This window comes from Alligator mississippiensis, chromosome 3 (genome assembly GCF_030867095.1).
Source record: "Alligator mississippiensis isolate rAllMis1 chromosome 3, rAllMis1, whole genome shotgun sequence".
NCBI classification, from domain to species: domain Eukaryota; kingdom Metazoa; phylum Chordata; order Crocodylia; family Alligatoridae; genus Alligator; species Alligator mississippiensis.
Genome location: NC_081826.1, coordinates 28,739,982 through 28,766,222, shown reverse-complemented (window position 1 = coordinate 28,766,222; position 26,241 = coordinate 28,739,982). Strand labels below are relative to the sequence as shown.

Genomic DNA, 26,241 nt, shown 5'->3' with positions numbered 1-26,241 from the left:
TGATAATCATTATATCAACTTGTTAAACTTTTCCTGTTATGGAACAGTTTCTTTCCTGACCTCCCACAACTGACTAAAAAAAAATACCTTAAATAAAAAGTAATTCATTGTAATTCCTAGGTTTCAAGACAAGTTCCTGAAAACTATGACAAAATGTCTCTGAGAAGCTGATGAGCTTGGAGTATGAATATTCAGATACATTAAGGCTTGGACTGTACCTGCTAGTTAAATGACAATTAATTGATAATTTGTATGTACATAAAACATGAAGCTGAAGAACAGTTGTTGGAATTGTAACTGCTACATCTCAAGTAAATATCTGGGTTATGCAAGCAAATAGGAAACTGTTATTTATTGTGTCTCATAATATGAGAATTATACAAGAATTAGGAGATATATAATAACATTATCAGGCATCAGACTTAAAACAACATATAACTAATGTGTAGAAATCATTGTCACAGGATATTTTGGAGGCTAATAGTATAACCATGTTAAAGAAGGGGTAAGACAAATTTATGGTGGATAGGTCCATCAGAGTCTAGTAACCATAGCAGTTACCATACTTATTAGGGGTGTGCAAAACAGGCCCTATTAGATTCAGATTTGGATCTGGCCTGAATTGGGGACAGTGATTTGATTCATTGATTTAGATCACTGTCCCTGATTTCATTCGTCCAAATTTGAATCTGCAGATCGATGCTGATTCAGAGAATCAGAGATTCGGATATAGACACAGCTTTAAATGTTTTTTTACAAACCTTAAGGTACCAACATGGCTTGTTTTCACTGCAGTGCTGGTGTGGATGGAGTGTCCCACAGCAGTACGGGGGGGTCCCTCCACGTAGTTGGCAGTGAACCCAGAAGTGGACTAGAAGTACTTTCAGTCCACTTCCAGGTCCACCGGGGAGCGTACAGCCCCCCCCCCACACACCTCACTGGCTCAGCAATCAGACTTGGGGGGACCCTGGGTGCACCCCACCGACCCAAGAGGTACCAGTCGCTGAGCATGGGGGGGCATGCCCTCCCCAGCAGACCTGGAAGTAGATTGAAGTGCTTCTGGTCCACTTACGGGTCTGCTGCTGAGTGCACTGGAGAGCCCCCCATGCTTCTGTGGGACACTCCATCCACCCCAGCATTGCAGCATTGATGAGCTGCCTGCTACCTAGAGGTATGTAGAAAAAGCATTTAAAACTGTGCCTATGTCTGAATCACCAAATCTTTCCGAATCTCTCTGAATCAATTCGGAGGGTTCCAATTAGATTCGGGGAGATTAAAGTGTCCTCTGATTCAATTCAGATTCAGAGATTTGGCCATTGAATTGGGTGGAATGTCTGCTGAATAGAATCAGGGAACGAAGCTTCACACAGCCCTAATCCTCATGGTAAGTGAGAAAATATGACAACGGATTGATCAGTCTACTCTCTTTCTTATCCTCTTCCTCCAAAGCACCTGCTACTTACCTCTGCTGGAAACAGGACACTAGGATAGGTGAAAGTGGTCTGAACCAATATGGAAATTCTTGTTTAGGCCCTATTCCCATAAGAAGATGCACTACCATTGAGTCATATACCACTGAGCGGACAATGGAGCTCTAGATGGGCTGATGTGTTCATCCTAGCAGTACTGGTTTATAATTTGAGCACAAAACAATCAGAAATAAAAACCTGCAAAACTTAAGGTCCTCCTTTTACATTTGGTTGCCTAACAGTGACATCTACATCTATATTTAACCATGAAAGTACTTATTTTAAGTATCTCAATAATAATTCAGGTCTTCATATACCTTAAGAGGAAAAAAAATAGTGCTCAACTGGTTGAGGGTTTTTTGCCTGCATACTAATTTAGGTCTCAGTTTTGTAAACAACCATACCTCTGCTTTTATCTGTATTCACACGCATGTAATTAAGTGTTTCCACGTCATAACATGGTAGCTAAAGTTGAAGCAAACACTTGGATTTAACTTGAAAATTGGGCACAGGAATATTAACTTAGGTATTTTCAAGTAATGGTTGCGATGTGTAGGTCTAACCTAGTGCATGATTAATTTGGTGAACTGTGCTTATGAACATAAGGATGGTTGAGGCCCACAGAGAAGATATTGTGTATCTTGTGACGCAAGATCTGTCAAAATACTTAATTCTGACCATGCGTGTTTTCAAAAATCAGCCCTGTTTAATTTTTTTATCTACATTTCAAACCCTACTTCATGCTTGTTAGATCTCCAAAATACCTCAAGTAATATCTGAAGAGGGGTTTGGAGGTCGCTTATTATTGCATTTGGGGTTTTTGGGGGAATAGGGCAAAGCAAAGACAGTCAAAGTCTTCCCGCTCAGTAATTTGAAAGAGTTGGCTCATTTCTAATCCCTGTCAACTCATTTGTGAAGTTAATCTTATCATGCTGCCTAGATGTTTTGTGGATTGTTTAGGAAAATATTCTCTTGACTTATCCTATTTTTTCACCAATAGTAGCCTGAAGTGAAAAAAACAAAAACCAAAACAGCTTTGCTAAGTTTAAAATGTCTCTCTTAGAGATGTTCTTTGCATGCTTCTATGGTGTATGGTGGGATATGGGGGGGTGTGGCTGTGTGTGCGCGGGTAATAGGATATGATGGGAGATATGTATGTGGGGGGTTATGGGGGCAGGGTGTGGGTGTGTGGGGACCCCTCAAAGTGCACAAGCCCTGTCGGCAGCAGCAGCAGCGGACAGGGGTGCTCGGTCAGGTTCCCTGGAGAGTACCTGATCAGTGAGCTACAAGATGGAGTGATCTCCATCCTCCTGTTGAAGTTCCTACTTGGTACAGAAAATAATGTGAGAGCCACTGGGCCAAAAGGAGAGTAACAGGGAGCATACCTTTGCAACCTAATAGCTAGGGTATTTGTGTGTGTGTATAGACACACACACGCACATATATATGTTTTTGTATTCCATTCCTTATAAATAATATTTATTTGTTTTAAATTCAAAAACAAAAAATGTGTTCGTTCCTTCTGTGAAATGAGCCCCTGGTTGTTTCGCTCTGTACTAAAATATATATTTGTGTTTTGTTTGCAAATTTAAGTAATGATTAACTCAATTATATCAAGATAAACAACTTTTACTATATCATGGCATGTATCTGTCATTTATGTCAGTCCATTTTTCCATTATACATAAAATATAAATATGTATAATTTATGTTTGAGATATATATATATATATATATATACACAAATAAAATAAATATATAAATGAAATATATATGATAATATATAATATGAATTGTTCATATGTATTTCATTTATATATTTATTTGTATAAAATATACACATAACATATTATACAGTGTATGTTATATTATAAATCTTATATATAATGTATTTATTATAGAATTATATCCATTATATATATATGAGGACAAGTGTGGTGCAGAAATATAAATTTCTGCACCACACTTGTCCTCATTTATTAAAAAATAGAGAAGAAACAAATGATAGAAAATAGTTAACAGTGTACAGCCTTGATTCTGTGGATGGGCATACACCAATATGACTGATGAAGTCAGCGACATTTCAGCCTAAAATGGAAAAAACCACATGGTCTAAACTCCCTCTCCTTAATAAAGTCCCCATATGTTCATGAAATAAACCCAAATGCCAAAAATAAACTGAAAATACAGCAAGAGAAGAGGAAAGTTTAAAATCAATCAAGCTACATACAATATCCAGGAGAGATAAATAACATTCCAGCAACATAGAGTATTGAAAACACATGGCTACAAACTCCACTTAAAATTAGTTTGGCTGTGCACTGAAACTGAGAGATGAGAATCTGTTTACTGAAGAGTTCAGTTTAGCATAAAACAGTTTAAGGATCTGTGTTAACCTGGCAAAAGCATAATTCAGCCTTTGTCATTTATGCCGATGAAAAACAATTGAAAAAAGTTGCCATTCTGATTTGGGACCACATTACAATCCCTAACTTGATAAAAATGACCTCACTAGATAGAAGACAGCGCTGATGCAGCTCTTGAATAACAGTCAGCCTGTCACTGGAGTTTATGACACAAGAGTGTGCATATGAAAGGGTAAGATGGAAACTATACTTTAAATTGTTTGAAATCAGAGTATAAGATACTTTTTTAGCTATAATTTAAAATCTAGATTTAAAGGCATTTTATTTTACTATATAGAAATATGAAGAAGTTCTAGTTACAGTAATCAGGTGTGCAACATTTTTCAGCAGATGCTGAAATGATAATTGAATTCAATATCCTAAAATTTATCAAATGGTTCCATTTATATTAAAGGATGAGACAAGGCTTTATTTCATGCAGTTATGAATATTTTTGTAATTTCTTGGGTATTCTCCAGATTCTGTTATTCTCAAGCACAGTTATTTTGTTTTAAATGGGGCTCCATGGAGTGTACTTAATTATTTGTATAGGAAATCATTCTCCATATTGTAAAAGACTGTTGATACTTACACAAATCAGCCTTTTAAATTCTAATGTCGCAGGGCACCTCGGTACCTCTGCTCCTAGAAAGGAGAAACTGCCAGGGAGCGAGTGAGTGCGCCCTGGCCTGACATAACGAGCCCAGCTGAGGCTTGCTCAGGTAATGAGCGCAGCTGTGGGTTGCCGGAGCAACCAAGGGGAACCAGCTGCCTGTAGGAGGCAGGGCCTGGCCCTTATAAAGCTCAGGGCTGAGGCCAGGCTGGCAGTTCTCTGCCAGCAGCCGGAGAGGCAGGAGCTCCCTCAGCTGACATATGGGGAGGAGCCCGACGGGCAAGTACAGCGCATGATAGCCCTGAGAGGATTGGGCACTATGGTTTAGCCAGAGGGTTTTATGTTTGGGTTATAGCCAGGAGGCTCTAGTTTACGTTTGGCTCTGTATATTACATCCGGAGGCTTGGGTGAGGCTGTAGGGGTTGGAGGAGGCCTCAATTATAGGGACCCCAGAGAGTGTGGGGTGCCCTAGCGCCAAGAGGGTGCATTATTGGCATAGCGCCAGGGAAGGCGCAGCTCGCACGCCAGTGCTTGAGCAACTGGCAGCGAGGAGCGCGGCCAGTGGGTCGCGGGCGCAACCCGTAGGTTGCGGACGGGGACCTAGACCCCGGATTGCGTGTGGGGGAACATAGACCCCAGCCCCAGGAAAGGGGCGGTATTATTGAGTAGCCCAGTGTGGGCACAGCGAACCCCAAAGAGGGGGAGCGCCATTGTACGTTATTGAGTAGCCCAGTGTGGGCACGGCGAGCCCCAGAGAGGGGGAGCGCCATACTAAGGAGCCCTAGAGAGAAGGGCAATTACCGAGGAGCCCGAGACGGGCATAGCGAGCCCAGCCGCAGGCTAGTGCGGTAACACCCCTCAGACTGAGGCAGGGCGCTGCAGTTGCCCCGAGAAGACAGGGAGTAGCAGCGCGGGGAGCCAGGGTCAGAGAGGGTGCCCGTGCGGTTGGCCCATAGGACCGGGGCCCGCTAGGGAGTCCCTGAGCGGGACCGTACCATCAGGGGAGGCCCAGCGGGAGGCTGGGCACGAGAGAGACAGACCGGACAACGTCCATTACATCTGCGAGGCTTGGGGCGTGGTATCAGGGGAGGTAGGAGCCACGCGTAGCCCACAAGGCTAAGGTGTCCGGGGAACACCCACCATATCGGGAGACCCCCAGGGGGTCCGGAAGAACCGCGGGGACAGAGGTCCTGAGTAGCCGTGCCCAGGGAAAACACAAGGCAGCCTCCCATCATTATATTTACCATCAAAGACGTGGCGGGCGAGAATTAGAGGGTGCCTTGGGCCGGCCTGTACACGGAGCGAGGGACCTCAAGAAGACCACGGCCCTCCGCGAGGACCCCGCCGTGACATCTACTATTCTTCAAATGTTGTTGAATTATTGTTACTTTTCTTGTCTGCAACCCCTTTCATAATAGTAAGAAGTGTACTTTTCTTCATATTAGGTTGCATGCTAGGCGATGTAGAACAATCCGTATCCAAAAGTTAATATTTGCTTACAAACAACTTCCCTGAAGTTTTGCAGTAGCGCAATCATTTCTTGCTCTTAATAAAGAAAAGTAGTGTGGAATCTCAGATTCCAGTGTGGGAACTGTTAGTAAATGTTAACAACTTAATGGTATACCTGTAAATTAAGTCTTGTAGAAGTCCTTGAGTATTTTTAAAGATAACCCCACTTTATTTTTGAAAGAACAACACTTTCCTGAATGTGTATATTTCATATGGCCCGTTAAACTAAATACACTCTCTATTCTGCAAAAATCAATAAATATCTCTTCAAGACTGAAAGCTGTCAAATTCCCAAATGCTACACTACTATTTACCTATGGGAGATTCTTATATGGGGAAATAACTAATGATATCTTTGATCTACTAACGTGAGTTACTGTACTCATACATATGGATTAGTTTGTTTTGTGAGTAGTTATGCTCAAGAGAACTGGTCATAACAGTTATTTTCTAAAAACAAGGTACTTACCACTTAACTTGGGACTCGGTGTTCCCAAAGCTGGTCTAGGGTCTTTCACCAATATCTTTGAACCAGCTGTTGAAATAAAAGACAAAGAGATGGCTACCCATATCCAGTAAACTGAAGGACAATAGCAAAACACCTTCACTGCATGGATTTGCAGTGTCGGGTGCCACATGATTTGGGGTACGGATTTCAAATGAACCTAAATATCTAAGGATATTAACTGAATGGACTTTGAGTGTGGCCAGTGCTACTAAGTTCCTTAGGCCCAGATCCATGTGCTGAGTTGTGCAACTCTGAACTTGCACGTACCTGGCCCACACAAAAGAATGCACAACCCTGAATACAGTGCCAAGGTTCCCTACCATATAATGCAGAGAGTTATACATGTTAGAATAAATCTATAAACAACATGGGGGAAAATAAGTAATATTATGAGTGAATGGCTGATTGAATCCAGCTCATAAAGCATGCAGAGGTTAGTAAAGCAAATCTCTCTAGAAATTAGGTGCCTCCTACACTTCATCTTCACAGCCCAGAGACTACCTTCTTTACCAAAGAACAAAGCAAGATCGCTGTGGTGGTATCAGTGCTTCCCTTTATTCAGTGGCCAGAGTGGCTAAGTGAATGACCAAAAAATGGGAAATTCGGGTTCATTCCCTTCCATTGCCTGAAAGGATACAAACTCATATTTCTCATTTCCCTGGAGAGTACCTGATCAGTGGGCAACAAGATGGAGTGATCTCCATCCTCCTGTTCAAGTTGCTACTTGGTGTAGAAAAGAATGTGAGAGCCACTGGGCCAAAAGGAAAGTAACAGGGACCTTTGCAACCTAATAGCTGGGGTATTCACCTGGGCTAAAGGAATTCTGAATATCAGTACATGATCCACTGAGTATTCATGCGTTTCTCTACTGTGTTATATGAATTGCAAACATAGTAATCAAAGCAAAGAACAGAACCCAGGCAACACCCTTACATATTAGTGCCATAAACACTGGGTCATTCTCACTCTTGCCGCCACTCTCTGGATGAAAGATTGCTACGCTTCTTGCCTGACTGGTACTCTTTAAACAACCGTGGTTTCTGACTTGCCTCCTTAACCTCTCCTCTCCTGACTTCAGTTTATCAACCCTAGTTAGTGGATAAGATGGGGGCAAGGACTCTACCTACTCCATATTTTTACAAGTAAGCAGAGATTGTTTCTTTATTTTGTATGGATCCCATTCTGAGAAACACACACTGAGAATGATAGCTAGACATAATCCCTTGGGTGACAGAGGTAGAGAAATGCTTAGTTTTCATGCCTTAGGTATGAACTATCTACTTAGCTATTCAGCCCTGGACAGAAATTACACAAAGAATAGTATAATCAGAATGATCAGATACTGGTTCAAATCTGTAACACAACAGAAGTTCAGTACACACTTTCAAAATGGCTGAAATCGGTTTAAGATAAGATAAACTGGAATGGATGTAGTGTCAAACTTAACCGATTTAGGTTAAATTGGTTTCTTGAACTTCTCTCCCAGATCCCCTCCACATTCAAATTAACTCAGTCTCCTGGCATCCTAGGATGCTTTGCACCACCCCTGCAAACCCCCACTTGCAGAGTTGGTGGGATAGCTTTGGCCCAAGCTGTCTGCTCCAGCCAAGCAGTGGCCTGGGCAACTACAGACATGTGGCTGCATTTCCAGAATTCAAAGTGAATGTCTAACTACTTGCTTATCAGTTCAATCTACTCAGCTGAGACTAACCTGTTCATATTGAATTGATTCAGCCTCAGGCTTTTTGACTTTCTGCCTTTGGGGGAGGGGAAACCTATATTCATCCCCATCAGAGGGAAACAAAAAAAACATAGTGCTTTTCTCTTTACTACTTCCTCCTGTGGGAGGGACACATTTTACATATTCCTCAATGCAATACAGGGCTCGTCTAAACATTCATTAATGCACCATAATTACTGTACATTAAGTTTAGTATTTGGATAACCAAGTACTAAATCAATGCACAGTAACTTGCACTATTGTGCAGTAGTGCCAGTGCACAAGTTTTTAGTGACACTTACTGCACAGTAGGCTAATACTACTGTGCAGTAGTATATTAACATGGTTTTTGCTGGGCATGCTACTGTGTAGTGTCATTAGGCTACTTCGCAGTTCGCGTCTCATATAGATAAGTCCACAGAGTATCAGAAAGGTCCCTCAGTGCAAACTATGCTTTATTCTTTAAGAGTTAATACTTTGGAAGACGCTGCTCCTCCTTCTCATCTTTCTGCGCTATTGAACAGCAAGACTTTTTGTTCTAACCACCTGTTCTATTAATTTAACAAATGCCAAGGTTTGCAAAGCAATCAATCAAGACAGAGGAAAACAGAGAAGCCAGAAGCTTGAGGACTGATTGAGGACTTTCCTTAAGGCTGTGCTAGCTTTTTTTTCTCTTATACCTGCTAAGGAGCAGTGGCCCTTATTTTGGTTTGGTCTATATTGCCTTCTGTACCTATGGGCAGGGAACAGCTTCTGTTGTACACTGTGGGCTGTAGCCACTTCTGCCATTATGAAATTTGTTTCCATAGAAGAGGCTATTCAGCTTTATTCTGTGGTGAAATGACTTCATAGATCCTGCATAAGTTCTTTACTTCCTACTTCCAGCATGAAGTGAAAACACAGCATACTCATGATGGTTTGAGTTGATAGGGTATACAGGATTTTTCGAATGTTGCACTACTATTTGTTTTGTTTTGAAAGGAGAACCCATTTCTTGGAACAAATTTCTATTACTTTAAAGACTGCATAAGTATGGAGGAAAGTAACATTGCATTCTGTGTAAAAGTACATACTTTCAATTAACTGAAGTATATTCATGTCCTGGAAGAGAGCAGGTCAAAGGTACCACAAGATGCTTTACTAGTGTTGGCTCTTGATTTAGAACCCAATGCTTTGTTCTGGCAGGGAGGGGACCCAACCCTCAGACTGACCGCAACCTTTAGATTTGATAATAGGCAAATTTATTGATAAACAGTGATAACAGAAAAGAAACAGTACAAACACTCAAGCAATTCTATTGCTACCAATCCTAGGACTGTCAGTCAAGATACATCTGGCCAGGATGCAGCCTTCACTCTGAAGACTCTTAGGTGTCAGCATGTCAGTAGCCTGGAGGTGTGATGCTGAGGCCCAGGACCCACCCCAGTGGGGTGGATGAGACAGGTTGGTGGTGTGCCCCCTGTCCATGTGGGCCTCGGGGACCACTCCCAGGGACCTTCTCGGGGAAGAGGATGGGGAGCAGGAGGACCTCTTTGTTACTCTCAAGTCTCTGTTTTTCTGTTTTCCTTCCCTCCTGATGACTTTTCATCCATGGCTATTGTTGACTGGTCTCTCTCTGCGGCTGTCATACTGTCCATGTTCTGTTACATCAGTACATTCCAAGATCATCACATGCACACCCTTCCCAAAACAGGAATTTTAGGCCCACCTTTGGCCTTGCGAGCTGGTGCCACCCTATCTCATGTTATGGAACAATGTGGTTCATGCCCCAGTTTCTGAGGCTGTGTGTATCCATTGGCCATGCTGTGTTAGACAGCCTCTCTGCCTCTGACAGCTGAGAAAACTGCATGTGAGACCCAGACTTTTAGAAATCAGTTAACCCCTGCTGCCCATCCTGATTCTAATGCACACACATGCCACCCTAGAAATCAGTCCTCAAAAAGCAAATCTTTAAATACCATTTTCAAGCCATCAACTAGAAAATGATGTTTAATCAACTCTACACCTGGAATCAGTGGTGACGTGTAGGGGGTGTATGGGGGTGCAACCTGCACCCCCTGAGAGCACCAGTGCATCCCCTGACCAGCTGCACTTGTCGCTTAGGTGATGGGCAGGGGGAGCAGGTGGGAGCTCTGGTGCCACCACTGCAAGTGCTAGCCGGGGAGTGGATTGCCATTGCACTCCCAGAAGTGGCTGCAGCTACTCCTGGAAGTGGCCACAGCTACTTCTGCAAGCAGCTGCAGTGACCGGCCGGAGTGATCAGCTGCCTCACAATCAGCCATGGGGGGACCCTCTCCCCGCTTAGCATGATCAGCCATGAAGGACCTGCCCCCGGTCGCTAACTGGTTGCCCTGACTAAAGCAGCACCAATCACCCATGCTTGGAATCTTGAATGTTGCTTTTCTACCAAGGTATGCATTAGAGAGAAGAAAGAAAAGTATAACATATTGAAGTAGTCTGCTAGTACAATGCATGCTTCTTACATTGTGGATAATGGGTAATATTTTCTGTGGGCTAAATACAAAGAGGAATGTGTGCACCCAATTGCCACATAAGGAATCTAGGTCCAACATTCAAATTCTCAGAACCTTCACTCAGTTGCCACATGGAGCTCCAACGCACCTAAGCCTTACAGTCTTATAAGTGTCTCAGGTTATGTCTACATTGTAAACTTACTGAACTCCAGGGAACTGTCCTCAGGAAAGCTGTGCTGTTCCAAACAGATTGCACCTAAAATCAGAAGCAGTATAGCTGGTTCTGCACAGGGCCAGAGATTGCCTATATCTTAGCAGTAGTATGGAGGAAGGCTATAGGTACTATCACTTAGCACAGGGGTGGGCAAAATATGGCCAGAGGGCTGAATTCAGCCCATGGAGGGTCATTGTCCAGCCTGCGGCGGGTCTCTTAGTCCCACTTGGCCCAAGCGCCATCCAGCCTGTGGCATGTCTTGCTGCCCCACAGGCACACACAGGGGCTGGGGCAGCTCCACAGCTGGACTGCTTTTCTATACAGTCCAGGTGAAAGAGGCTCCTTCCAGCTGCTGCTGGCCCCATCCCCATGGTACCAACAGGGACCTGCAGGCACAGCTCTGACCCCAGCCTGCCCTGCACCTGCTTCACAACACCTGCCCATAATGAGCAGCAGCACCAGGGGCCAGTAGAAGCTGCTGCTCAGCACAGGGGAAAAGCGGCCCCTCCCTCTCACTGCTTCTGGGCAGTTCTTACTACAGCCACCCAGAGCCTGCACCTGGAAAGCCATGCAGCCCCTCTACTTTACTATCACTACCCCATAGGGTGGCCCAGGGGCAGCAATGATGGTGGCAGAGAGGATCTGCAGGGCAGCCCAGATGCAGACTCTGGGTGGCTGGAGCAAGAACTGCCCAGCAGCAGTGAGAAGGAGGGGCCACTTTTCTCCCACACTGAGCAGCAGCTTCTTCCCGGCTACCACCACTGCTTAGCATAGGTGGGCAGTGTGGAACAGGCACAGGGTGGGCAAAGGTTGGGGCTGTGCACACAGGTTCTGGCTGGTCTGTTTGCTCTGGTTGAGGTGAGTTGGGAGTGGGTATGGTCCAGGCTGGGGCTGCATGCTGTTGGTGGTAGTAGGGAACAACCAAAGGGTGTGCTGGCTCCAGACTGTTGTGGAGGTCCTGACTGGCTCAGGGAATCATGCCCACTGTCTTGCTCAGATGTGTGGTGTGCCCTGGACCAGCTCTTTTGCAAGCAACGCTTCTCCTCTGCACGCCAAAGCGGCACTAATTCCAGGGCTTGGAGGTGGTGGCCCCAGAAGTGCATATATACTGCACCCTCCAGCCCAGGCCCTTCAGCCTCCACTGCCATGGGGGCCCATTAGCTTCCATAGCAATGGTGTGGGTTGGGGAGCATGGTAGGCCCAGTCACTAGGGGAAGGCAGAGTGGAGGTTCCAGTAACCAGGGCCATGGGTACTACAAGCCGCTGCTAGTAGCAGCCACAACACTAGGGCTTAGCTGGCCTGTCTGCCCTGCCCTGCACATGGGGAGGGCTATTACTTTGGGCTATATGTGTGCACATTCGTGTGTGTGTGTGTGTGTGTGTGTGTGTGTGTGTGTGTGTGTGTCCCATACATATCCCACCATGCCCATACATCCTCCCCCACAAACCCCACAACCACACCCTCTTCCACAAACATCACACCCACCAACACCCTGCCCACAAACTCACATCAGCCCACAAACCCCACACCTACAGCTCCCCACACCCCACCACACACGTATCCAGCCCCCAACCACACACAGTATATGAGTAAGATTTTATTTTGAGCTATTTTGCAATTGCCTCTATGTACACTATGCAAACACCCATAAATAAGGACAAAAATATATTTTTTTTTAACTAAAACGTTATAATAAAATGATTTTTAGTATATGATTTGTTTTCGTTTTTCCCAGTTCCAAGATGGCAAACCCCTCTTTGCAAAAGAAGTACTTCTGGGGTCAAGGGTAGGGACTTCCAGTGGCAAAAGTCAGGGGTTAGGGGTAGGACTTCCAGTCCCAAGATGGCAACCAGGAGGAAGGGCACCTGTCAAGGGGTGGAGCTACCCTTGTGACCCTCAACAGCTCTCCAAAAATCATTAAGTTGCCCTCCAGCTGAAATAATTGCCTGCCTTTTACTTAGCAGTTATAATTATCTGCCCAAGGCATGACACAGATGTGGCTACTGCTCCCAGTTTAGGAGCAGTACACATGAAACTGTGCAATATGCTTAAGGATGTGGCTCTGGAACATGTTGAGTGTACTGTGCAGACATGATCTATGTTTCCATAAACACGTACAAAAACACATGTCCCGATACTGCCTAGCTGTTCCTTGCTCATGCCTAACACATGGTGGGATTATCAGGTTTTCCTCTGCCTATGTCATGCGTAGAACATTATTCTATAGACTTGTGCACAGCACAACCTCCACAAAAGTCCATGACAAACAAGAGTGCATGTCCAATTTATACCCTGTAGCCCAATGATTGAAGAACTCTCCTGCAACTGTAAACTCAGGCCTGATTTTCTACCTTTTCTGATGATTACTAAATAGCAAATGAAACAAAATTAGAAGTTTAATATTAGAGGCAGAGGAAGAGAGTGGGGACGCAGAAGGGATTAATTACCTTCACAAACTGGAACTTTCCCAGTCCATGTGCCATCAGACCTACAGGCTCTGTGCTCTGATCCTCCTGCCAGGAAGAAGCCTGGCTGACAGGTATAAATCAAAGTATAACCAAGGGAAGGAAGATCCATTCCTGCAACGTTAGCATGAGATGGCGTTTCTGGCTGTTTACAGTTATGAGCTACAAAGAAATCATAAATTATTTGTTAGTTGAAATAGTAAGAACACTTCTGAAGAAATGACTTCAAACATTTCTATGTAAGCAATTAAAAGTTTTAACAACAATTACTTATATTTCTATGGGGGTGCTGGTTGTAGCTGTGATGGTCTGAGGACATAGCCAGACAAGTTTCCTTGGGTAAGTATGATATATTTTATTAGACCAACTAAATAGTTGGAAAAAATATTCTTTGCAAGTTTTCAGTCACAAACACCCTTCTTCAGGCAGAGTCTGCTGTTGTGAGGATCAGAGGCGATAGGAGACAATACATGTGGGTCACCTGTGATCCTCACTGGCCACACATTTGCATTTTCACAGACCTTCATTTTGCATATTGGCCTGTATCCCATCCAAAAGAACAACAGCAGACTGTCCCAATGCCTGAAGAAGGGTGTTTATGCCTGAAAGCTTGTAAAAAAATGACTTTTCCAACTATTTAATTGGTCTAATAAAATAATTATATCTCTATAGCCTTTCTCCTGCATTTAATTTGCATAAGTACATCATGGTTTTGTGAATTTTGACCTTGATTTTGTGAGTAGATTCATGTATACCAAAGTGACTGAGTTTGAGAGTCTACCTTTGCAATAGTATACAAATAACTGTAAACACGCATACTGCCTAAGGAGTGAAATGCATTTCCTATTGAAGAACTTCCTATCTGAGACAGATATAGCTCATTCCTTTTAATAACTTTTTTGGCCCTTCTCCAAACTATCTTGATGAGGTACTAGGCAAGTAGTTCAAGCTGTGCATTGTTGTCAATAATGTGCAGTTTGCAGCTCTCTGATTCAGGCCTGCCTTGTCCTAGCATAATTTTGGGTTGGCCTTTTCCTTCTTCACCTGCATCCTTCTGTATTTGTTTGGTTTCTTACAGCTAAGGTGAGAGGAAATTATAGTGCTCTCTGAACAGTTTTATGCCTTATTTGCATTTCTAGCCAGTCCTAGATTTCATATTACACAATTTATCAATATTCTTGTAATTTTAACTGCTCATAGACTTATGAGTTACTTAGGAAGACTCAAAGCTTGTTTGTCACGTACTACCTTTCAACATTAAACTATAAATGTAAATTGAAATTAACTAAAGCATTCTGATATAGAAGCTTTTTCATAAGCTATAAAATATTTCACTATCTGATTTACATACGTATACACTCTGGTTGAATCCCACTCCATGTAAGGTCAGGAAGGCAAGTGCGGGTTGTGGATCCATGGAGAAGGTGTCCTTTTTTACACTGAAACTGAACAACATTTCCCACCTATTGAAACAATAAAAACACAATAATATTGTTATAGGGAAATATCAATTGTTCCATATCCAATAGAAAAAAATGTTATTTATGTGGAATGGTCTTTTTTGAGCTGGTTGTACCAAGGTAATACTATTATGTAGAATAGTGCTATGGGGCGCATCCACTTTGGGATGTCATGACTTATTCAATAAGTATGAACTAAGTCCACTGTCCAGGAATGTGTGAATCATGTCAATACTACACATGTGCAAAAGTAGTAAATAAAATGTGGCATCTGAAGATGGGGGGATGAAAGTAGCTGATTTTACTGACATGGAACACAAACCTCAAAGTCTGAGATGTGCTGATGTAGAGGATTTTGCTGTTTCAACATTTAACAAGGAAAACAGACTTGTTGGGGATGTTAGGAGGTCACCTACCCCAACCTTCTGCTCAAAGCAGGATTCTCCAGTTCAGAACAAAACCCACAACTTCTTATATTTTCTATGAAACTTAGGAGTCTGGGGTATGGAGTTACCATGGCTTCCAAGCTTCAAATGTCATGTCAGCATGGTAAGTGGCTACAAAAGAGGTAGGGAGTTGAAATCCTGATTGGGCAATGGTTTACTCTGGAGCTTTCTCAATATTGAGCCATCTTTGAAAAAAAAATATTTAGATGAATTGCCAACCTCTAATGGAAAAAAAAAAAATGTTTTGCCAGAAATTTTCTGACCAACTCCATCCTTCTTGTCACGAGCTTCCACAAATATAGCATTTTTGAAAAATATTTCTGAGTCTTTGTTTTCTAAATTTACTTTCTCTCTACAAGAAGAGAATATCAATCAGTCAATATGTAGAAAACAACTTGAATACTTGAAAAATTGTCATGCAAACTCCTCTGAGCAAAACCTCTCATTGAAAAAAAAATTGGAATGATTAAAAAAAAAAAAAAAAAAGAAACAAAACACTTCACTCAGTATCATCCCCCTGCCCATCTCACTAAAAAAACCCACACAGATATATAAGTTCTTTACCATGCTTTACCATTACGATTTTTAGGTCATTGCAAAAAAATCTCAGTTTTCAAGAATTGCAAGAAACCTACCCTCTGCATGACATGGGTCCATCAAAAATAATGATCATGTCATAGTGCAAGTATAAATGTATTCATTGTATCTGGTGGCAGAGCTGTGCTGCTACCCAGCATGTATCCACATGTGGTGGTTGATGGCATGTCCTTCAGGGAAGGTTAGTTGTGAAATAAGCAGGGGTAACTCTGATGAATAAGAAGTCACAGGCTAAGCAACGACAGCACCACCAGATGTGGTAGGTACAGCAGATGGCAACTCTCCCTTCTGAAAAGCCACACATATTCTCTAATTGTGCTGTGACATGGTGAGTACAGGTCATTACTATAATAAGACTGTCCAGCACCCAGCCATGGGTTTACAAGTCCTTAGTAGCAGAGCAGGAGGAAGATGTTAGAATCTCAATGGCTGCGAAGGAAGATGTAGGCTGCATCAGAATGAGATATCCAATTGTGTTCGACTCCTTGCTATTGGATCAAGGTCCTGTTCTTTCAGGAACCCTGTGGAAGTTGATGTGCAACAGCCACTCCATGATAAAATAAATCATGCACAGGTGTCTTCCATGAAAATGGGTTTAGCATACTTTTCAAGTCCTTCGGTGACCAACTAGTGATGACGGGAGCAGGATTGTGAGACCTGAAAGCTCCTAGTCATGAACTGGCATGAAGGCAGCAGTTGCAAGGAGGTCATCTGGCACTTGGATTGGCAGGAGTGTGATTCAGCAGCTATAACTGACTGAGCAGCCCCTTATAGGATCCACTCTGCTCACCCAACATGGGGGTGGGAGGCTAAAAAAGGTGCCCTAAACATAGTCTGCCTACCCCACCCTTTTTCTGACTGATAACCATGTCCAGTGGGATCACTTTTACTGAGGTCAAAAATCAGTGAAGACACGCTATCATTTTTGAGACTTGGAACATCAGGACCCTCATGGACAATCCTAATAGTGAATGCCCAAAGCACCGCATTGGAATCATGGCCCAAGAACTCAGGTGACACAACACAGACATCACTGCACTGAGCAAGACTCATGAGTAGGAGATGGGCAGCTCAAAGAAGGAGGAGGTGGCTATATATTCTTTGGAAGGGTAAACAGGAAGAGAACACCAACCTCATAGAGCTGGATTTGCCATTAAGAATGAACTTGTAAACCAACTCAATGGCTTCCCTATTGGACTTAATGAGTATCTCATGATTTTTGGTCTTAAACTGGCAGAGAGCCAATATGCCACTATCACCAGTGCATATGCCCTGACTCTTGACACTGCTGATGAAACCAAGGAGGAATTCTATGCCAACCTTAACCAAATCCTCTATTGTGTTCCAGAAGGAGGCAGACTTATTCTGATCAGAGATTTCAGTGCCAGAGTTGGAAGGGCCTTAACCTCTGGAATGGAATCATTGGCAAGGAAGGAAAAGCCATTTCCAACAGCATCTTCCTCTTGGCAAAGTGTGCAGAACATGAATCCACCATCACCAACACCCTGTTCTGCAAGAAACACAGGTAGAAGACATCCTGGCAACACCTGCAATCTAACCACTGGCACTTGATTGACTATGTCATTGGTCATGTCCAGGATTGCAACGATGTCTGCATTACTTGAGCTATGCTAGTAGCTGATGATTTCTGGACCAATCACTGATTCATCCGCTTGGTTATATCATTTAGCCTGGTTCCCAAATGACAGTTGCAGCAGAAGCAATGCCAATAGAAGGTCAACATGGGAGGACTTCAGGACACAATCAAGAAAGACCTCTTCCACCGGTGTCTCAATGAAAAACTGGTGAATTCCAATCAACAACTATGGGAAAATGTCAGCAGCGTTTGGCGTGCCTTCAAGTACACTGTCATCAGTGCCTTTGAAGAGACACTTGGATTCACTACCAGGAAATATTAAGACTGGTTTGATGCGAATGATCAGGAGATCTAAGAGTTGATCAACTGTAAGTGCAAAGCAGATTCAACATCTTGCTGACATCCATGATATGCACAGTTTTCTTAGCACCACAAACACATCTACAGTCCAAGCACTCAGGGATCAGCCCCCTTGAAACCTAAAGATGGAAAAGACCTGATCAAGAAAAGGGGAGTCATCAGTGCCCACTGGAAGGCATATTTTCAGGACCTTTTCAATCAACACTCTGGTGTTGATGAGCATGTTGTCAATTCCATCCTGCAACATGCCCTCAGAAATGACCAAGCCTTGAAGAGGTGAGGAAAGCCATGAAGCTGATGAAGAATGAAAAAGAATCTGGAGCTGATGGAATTCTTGCCAAGAACTTCAAGTGGGCGGAGAGAAGCTTACATTACAGCTCCATGCCCTCATCTTAAGGTTCTGGAATGATGAGGAAATCCCAGATGACCTTAGGGATGTCATGATTGTCACAATCTTCATGAAAGGAAGGTCCAACTGTGGAAATTACAGAGGGATATCCTTACTGTTCACCACAGGAAAGATTATTGTGAGAACCTTCCTGAAGCATTTCCTTCCATTTGCTGAGACCGTCCTGTTGGCACAAGCCATCACTTCCATAATCTCAGCTCCTCCCAGAATCTCAGTGTGGCTTTAAGGTATCAAGAGGCACAACCCTGACATGATGTTCACTGCTTGCTAGCTTCAGGAAAAATGTAGAGAACAACATGAACACTTCTACATTGCCTTCTTTGACCTCATGAAAGCCTTTGACTTTGTCAACTGAGAAGCACTGTAGAGGATCCTTTTGACGTATGGATGCCTACCAAAATTCATCACCATTCTTTGCCTGGTCCATGACCATATGTGAGCAGTGGTTCTTAGGAATGGATCTATCACAGATCCCTTTGAGGTTAAGATGAGAGTTAAGCAAGGCTGTATCATCATTCCAACACTCTCTTTCAATATTCCTTACTGCGATGCTACACCTGAATGCCCACAACCATCCATTTGAAGTGGAGCTAAACTACCAATTGGATGGTAAACTGCTTAATCTCAACTGACACTAATCCAAAACTAAGACTACTCTTCCACAGAACTTGATTATGTGACTACTGTGTCACAAAGTCAAAAACATACAAATCTGCCACAGAAATTTCTCTCATGATACAGACCACTTACTGCTGTAAACAATTATTCAAAACTTTATCACGACTCAATTTTAGCTCAAATCAATTATCAGGGTGAAATTCAATAGCCCATGAACAACAGGTGACAGGTAAACAGTAACTAAAATGAATTAAGATCCATACTTTTTATTCCCATTACCATCCCCACACAATTATCTCTTTATTTGAAAAATACCAATTATAGAGAAAATAAATCAGGTTATTAAGAAATATATACTGAAGGGCTGTCAAATTCATCCAGCCCTATGGGTTGGATGAGGGATGTGAGGCTGGACTCCCACAGACCAACCCCATGCACCAGAGCTGATGCAGTGAGTGCTACAACTCAGCCCTGTGCATGCCAGCCACCAGTCTGAGGCTCACATATGAAGCCAGCATAGGACACCTGCTATATGGAGTGCCCATGCTGGACCCTCCCTGTGTGCTGGCTCCTGTATGTGGGGCTGATTTGTGAGCCTGACTGGGACCAGCCTCAGAGCCAGCATGCAAGCGTAGTCTGGTGGGGTGACACATGTTGTGCACATCCTGAATTGGCCCCTTGTGTTGTGTGCAGCATGTGCTCTGGTTCCAGCCCCGTGCTGCATGCAGCATGCACTGACCCCAGTTCAAAGCTTGTGCTGCACACAGTGCATGGGACTGGCATGTGGCACAGGGGGCATGCAGCATGCCGGGTTATCCTGAGACCCATGGGCCAGATCCTAGGGCTCCATGGTCTGGATCCGCTTATGGGCCATATCTTCGACAGCCCTGATATACTAGAAAAGGCTAACAGTTAAAGGTACATCGAACAACATGAGTTCTCTTTCATTTGATAAAGCAATATTTAATGCAACAATGTTAAAATGATATTTATTGACATTAGTCCTCTATCTCTCTGAGGTGGGAAGGGTTAGGGGGAGGAGAAATCTTGGTTCAAAACCATGAAAAAAATACCTGGCTTATTTACTTGCTAGCTTTCAAACAAATTACATTTTTACATTTGACAAAAGCATCCTTTTGTTCTTGTTCAAACAACCTAATCAGTACTACCAATAAACATTAGTTTCATTTGCATGCAAATACCATGGACCTAGTTATTTTCCTTTTTGTTTCAGTTTCTTCGACTATCAGGATGACTAGCTGGATATACAGGGCTTTTTTTTCTTTACCTGCACCCATATTTTAAACTTGAGGAGAGTGGTCTGATTTCTGATATGGGGCATAGCCATAATTGTGGGGAAGCCAACTGTGGGCACTACAGGTCAGGGCACTTATATAGGTACCTAACTTTAAGCACTCAGACTCAGGCACATCCATGAAAAGCTCAGCAATTCTATTCACTCTCACTACTAGGTTACAGTTACCTTCCCCGAAAATCTGGCTTTAAGATTTCAGCAGTTGTTTCTATGCCACTGCTTTTCATATCTTTGTTCAAGTGTAATAATATGAAGTGCATTAAAAATCTGATGTTAAAACTGTTGCCAATTTTGTGCTTAACTATTTAGCACTTTATTTACTAAAATACTATATGTAAGATAAGCTCTTTCTGTAGGAATGAGCAAGTATCTTGAGGTGAGTAAAAAGCCAATATACTTGACAATGCAGAGCTAAAACATTTACAAGTCCAGGATAATGTACAATTTAGCACAAACAAGATAGGAAGTGAATCTTTTGTGGGAGAGGGAATACTGCAGAGTCAGACCCATTGGTTAGCAATTTCCCTGAATAATTACCTCTGTGAACCCCAGCAGGAACACGAACAAGGGAAGGAACTGCTTACAACTTCTAGCTTGACTGTTGTTTCTACCCCAGCTGCACATTTCCATACCCACCACCCCCTTGTAGACTAGTTCCTCAACCATCATCTCATGGACAGTAATTGACTCCAGGACAAAGGAACTGTGAATTTATGGGCTTGAGCAATGATTTCAAAGGGGAATAAATACAATGCAATAAGACCTCATCTATTTCCACTTCACATACCCACATTTACCAACAAATCATTCATCTGATGGCACCAGTGTGCTCACTTTCATCCTACCACCTGTTCTCTTTGCCATAAACATTGACCTGGCACTATAATAGTAACATGGCTCGAGATACTAATATAACCTTCGTGATAACGTCCTATTTATAGCATTCAAAATTCTATAAATATTATTTCATTGCTGTTGCTGAAAGAGGTCACCTTTCCAAGCTTACATTTTTGTAGCATCATAAAGTAACCAAAAATATTTCTGCATTGGTTTTCATTTCTATTTTAACAGTACTGTGTTGTTGGGTTAAGCACATAAGAAAAAATCTATAGGCTTTGCTGCAAAGCATATCACTTCAGCTAAGAATATATAACCATTACATATAGTTCTGAAGAGCAGCATAGAAAATATAAGAACATATTATTTTGGTGCAGAGGCTGGTTTTAAAAGTATTCCTATGCTGCTTACAGCTTGGATGAGCTGAAAATTAATTTGTGCCCCACCCTATACCCAAAGGAAAAAGTAGCACATTTCAATTTTAAATAATTTTACAATTCTGTCACAGCAGGTGTCACCAGGTGGCACTATTATACAATCTTCTAAGTGCTTAGCAAGCAAATGCTCAATACTGGAAAAAGATGCTGTACTGTTACTAATGTTTGTTATGAAGCTTGTGTTGAGACAGTGATACTGGCGGAAGGAGTCATGGGAGTAGAAAGAGATTTATTCTCTCTCTGGATTCTGGTTAGGGTCAATTTTTTAGGTGGAGTGGCTCTCTATATGAGTGAATGGCTTTGATTCCTGAAAGAAGGGACTGTCCTATATGTTGTTTGACCACCTTCATTTTAGACCTGGTACATATGCACATATTAAATAAGTTACAATTTGGTTGTATCCAGACTCAGTATCACAGGTTCCTTCTCTACTGGAAAGCTAGGCCTCTTATGTGGTGCCAATAGTCATTTCAGAGTTGTGACTAGTTTCAGAAGTAGGACTACCAAGAGTAACTCTTAGATATTTATTCAGACTAAATTTTCAAATGGGTTACTGTGACCTAGATATACAATTGTTACTGATACACAAAATTTGCATCTGAAGTTATAGTAAATTCACACCCTTGAGTAAAAATGGCAAACAGGGTTCAGTATAGTTCAAATAAGGCAAAAGATGATCAGAGCATTTGCTAAGAGTTCAATCTAATTTTTTATTAATGTTGTGAAAGAAAGGACAATATTAATATTTTTAGTATGACTATCTTTCATTATCAGACTATACCCAAGGTGCAATCAGGGTTTGTCACTGTTACTGATATATCCTATGTTCATGTGTGAACTCATACAAGTCCATCACAGTTTTGGAATACAGTGCTGATGTGCATAACTTACGCTTCCCCATTTTATAAGGAATATTTTTTTAATTTGCCATCCTTGCACTATAAAAAGGCAAGTTTTTTTTTTTTTTTTTTTTTTTTTTTTTTTTTTTTTTTTTCTGGATTGTTTCTTTGCACCATTCCCAAACAGTTCAAAGTTAGCACAAAGAAAATAATTCTGTGTAACTGTGTGAAAGCTGGAACAGACTCCATCTCATCCTAACTTTTCTGAACTTTACCACATGAAATCTTATTTTTGTCACAAACTGTAAAAGATATGACTGACTTCCCATGGAGTAGATATAATGAGTAACACAATACATTTTCACAGCTCTTATTCTGAGCAGAAACTAATACTTAAACCCATAGGCCGCATCCAAACGAGTATGGATGTTTCGTCCCTGAGGGACAACTAGCAGCAGCATACCTTGTGCCACCTCTAGTTGTCCTTGGGGAATGCCTGTGCCACATGCATTCTGGGGTAGGGTAGGGTGGGGTAGGGAAGGCTGAGGCCAGCACTGGGCTGGGCCCAGCAGCCTTACCTGGGGTCCTGGGGGCCTCCCAGGGCTGCAACAGTGACAATCCTGCCAGTTGAAGCCTGGTCAGCAGCTGGAGTGTGGCTCCAGGTTTGAGCGGTGCATGATGACCCCACATATGCCATTCTTGGTTTTTTTGCATGGGTTTTTTTTGACCCCTGAATATCCAGAGGTCATAGATATAGGGTTGGAAGGAACCTTGCAGATCTTCTAGTCCAGCTCCCTGCCCTGGGCAGGAGAGAAAGCTGGGCTCAAATGACTCCAGCTAGGTAAATCATCAAGCCTCCTCTTAAAGACCCCCAAGGTAGGAGCCAGCACCACTTCCCATGGAACTTGGTTCCAGATCCTAGCCACCCTGACTGTGAAGTAGTGCCTTCTAATGTCTAGTCTGAACCTACTCTCTAACAACTTATGGCCGGTATTCCTTGTTACTCTGGGAGGCGCTCGGGGGAACAAGGTCTCTTCTATTCCCCGCTGGTCCCCACTAGTAAGTTTCCCCCCAGGTCCCCTCTCAGCCTTCTCTTATGAAGGCTGAACAGGTTCAGGTCCTGTAGCCTCTCCTCGTAGGGCCTGCCCTGCTGTCTCCGGATCATGCGAGTGGCCCTCCTTTGGACCCTCTCAGTGCTGTCCAAATCCCTCCTGAAGTGCGGTGCCCAGAACTGGATGCAGTATTCCAACTGTGGCCTGACCAGTGTCGCATAGAGGGGGAGGATCACCTCCTTGGCCCTACTTGTGATGCATCTGTGGATACCCGACAAGGTGCAGTTAGCCCTACTGACCGTGTCCTTTCATTGGTGGTCCATGTTCATCTTGAAATCAATAATGACTCCAAGATCTCTTTATGTCACTGTGCTTTTGAGAAAGGAGTTCCCCAGCCTATAGGTAGGCTGCTGGTTCTTCCTGCCCAAGTGCAGCACCCTGCACTTGTCGGTATTGAATCCCATCCTATTCTCATTTGCCCACCCCTGTAACCTGTCCAGGTCCAGATGTATCCAGTCTCTCCCTTCTAGCATGCCCACCTCACTCCAAATCTTGGTGTCATCCGTGAATTTAAACAGGGTGCTTTTCACCCCTTCGTCCAAGCCGCTAATAAAGAAATTGAACAGTGCCGGGCCCAAGGACCGAGCCCTGGGGGACTCCACTGCCCACATCCCTCCAGGTCGAATATGACCCATCCACCACCACTCGCTGAGTGTGGCCCCTCAGCCAATTTGCTATCCATCTAACTGTGTAGGCACCAATGCCAGTCGCCTAGCTTTTTAATGAGAATGGGGTGGGAGACAGTGTCAAAGGCCTTCCTGAAGTCCAGAAAGACTACATCCACCACGACACCTGAGTCCAAGGATTTTGTGACCTGATTGTAGAAAGGAATTAGGTTGGTCTGACAGGACCTGCCCCTAATGAAAACATGCTGGTTGCCCCTGAGCATCATCACCACTGCTGGCCCTTCACAGATGTGCTCCTGGATAATCTTCTCAGCCCCCACCCTGCACTGCTTCACTGCAGCATGCAGAACATCTGAATGTATGGTGCCACAGATGTGTCTGCGGTGCCATATAATGCACAGCCACACTCCTCTGGACACGGCCATAGGCGCCAACATTTATTTTTGCTGAGGGGACCAAGATGATGGACACGCAGAAAGTTTTACACATTTCAGGGGACAGCCATCTTCCCAAAGGCCCCCACATACTTGGAACCTCTGCTTAAACCAGTCTTTTCATATTAACAGCTCTCTTTAATCTTGGTTAATAAATAAAAACATCACAAGGCTACACTTTTGGAAATCATGCATGCTAGAATATGAAGGGTAGTTGGTTCATGTTTCCAAGTGTTTCTGTGGCAGTTTTCTCTCTTCCCTGACATTTAGCCATCCTTTGCAGTGAAACAAAATGTGTTTCCTGACATATCCATATGTAAATCTATGTGGTGCAATGGATTGTTTTAGTGGGGACTCAGGGAATTGACAATGAGACACAGGGACCTTCAATCTACATCACTGATCTGAATCCAAGCCAACCCTCTCTGACTAAAAACTGTCATCATTTACTACTTGTAACTTGCTAACTGGACTATAGGAAATCACTTTGTTATCTTTGCCTCACCCTGTGGTATACAAGTCTAGGTCATAAAATTCAATAACATTTTTATTCTTTTGGGAAGTTAAGCAGCACTGATTAGCTTGGGAACAAACTATATTTTTACTGTTCCAGAGCAGGACCAAGGCACAGTGCTGGGGTAAAGAAAGCCAAATCCATACAATATAGCTCCCATTTTCAGAATTTCATCACCTACTGTTGCCAATATTATAGTTAATATATTTGTAAAAAGAGATTGTAAGGTTGTTAACTTTAGATTGAATTTCACAGGGTACATTATAAAACAAATCCAAAAGCTTACACAAGTATTATGCAGCTATTTTTCTTTCTAAATTCATGCTGCACTTTGGTTGCCTCCAAGCTTTAATATAAAGTAAAACAGCTGAATTTCTACAAAGACTTACATTGGAAAAAGAAAACTAAAAATTCTTGCATAGACGACAGATTGTTCTAAATAGATCCCTGTTACTTCAGTTCAGAGACATGTTGTGCTATAATGGTTTATGGTCAAAATGCTATAAACAATTTCCTATGTTACTAGCAATATCTCTGAAGAAATATTTCAAATCCACAGTTCATTTCAAAGAAGCAATTTATTTTCCAAGCTTGTAGATGAACTTGGTACACACTAAGACCTAAAGATATTTTGTCTTTGTAAAATGTGTTTGATATATTAAGATAGATCTGCCACATAACAAAAATTGGGAATGAACGGTAAACACTCTAAATGCATATACAAAAATTAGTTATACCAGATGATGTATAGGCCTTCCTGAAGTCTAGACCCGGCTGTGCTGGGACCTCTGGCACAGCTCTACGAGCACTCATGGCGCTTGGGCGATGTGCCGCAGGACTGGAAAAGGGCCAATGTGGTCTCCATCTTCAAAAAAGGGAGGAAGGAGGACCTAGAAAACTATAGGTCCATGAGTCTTACCTCGGTCCTGGGGAAGCTTTTCAAAAGAATTATCCTGGCACATGTCCAGGAAAGGCCAGCAGGGGAAGTTATGCTCAGGGGCAACCAGCATGGGTTCATTAGGGGCAGGTCTTGTCAAACCAACCTGGTGGCCTTTTATGACCAGGTCACCAAGTCCTTGGATGCAGATGTCGCAGTGGATATAGTCTTTCTGGACTTCAGGAAGGCCTTCGACACAGTCTCTTACCCCATTCTCAGTAAGAAACTAGGAGGCAGTGGTGTTGATGCCTACATGGTCAGATGGGTCACTAACTGGCTGGTGGGCCACACCCAGAGGGTGGTGGTGGACAGGTTTTATTTGACC

At 43.0% G+C, this 26,241-nt stretch overlaps 1 protein-coding gene across 1 annotated transcript in view; it reads right to left on the bottom strand.

The window, feature by feature from the left end:
* CSMD3 (CUB and Sushi multiple domains 3) overlaps positions 1-26,241 on the bottom strand; it is a 1,325,501-nt gene that overhangs the window by 18,187 nt on the left and 1,281,073 nt on the right. Inside the window, exons 64-66 of the mRNA XM_014603846.3 lie at positions 14,730-14,841; positions 13,361-13,540; positions 6,466-6,531 (exon numbers count right to left, since the gene is read on the bottom strand). Coding sequence (XP_014459332.1) covers positions 6,466-6,531; positions 13,361-13,540; positions 14,730-14,841 — 358 coding nt within the window. The remainder of the gene's footprint in view (positions 1-6,465; positions 6,532-13,360; positions 13,541-14,729; positions 14,842-26,241) is intronic.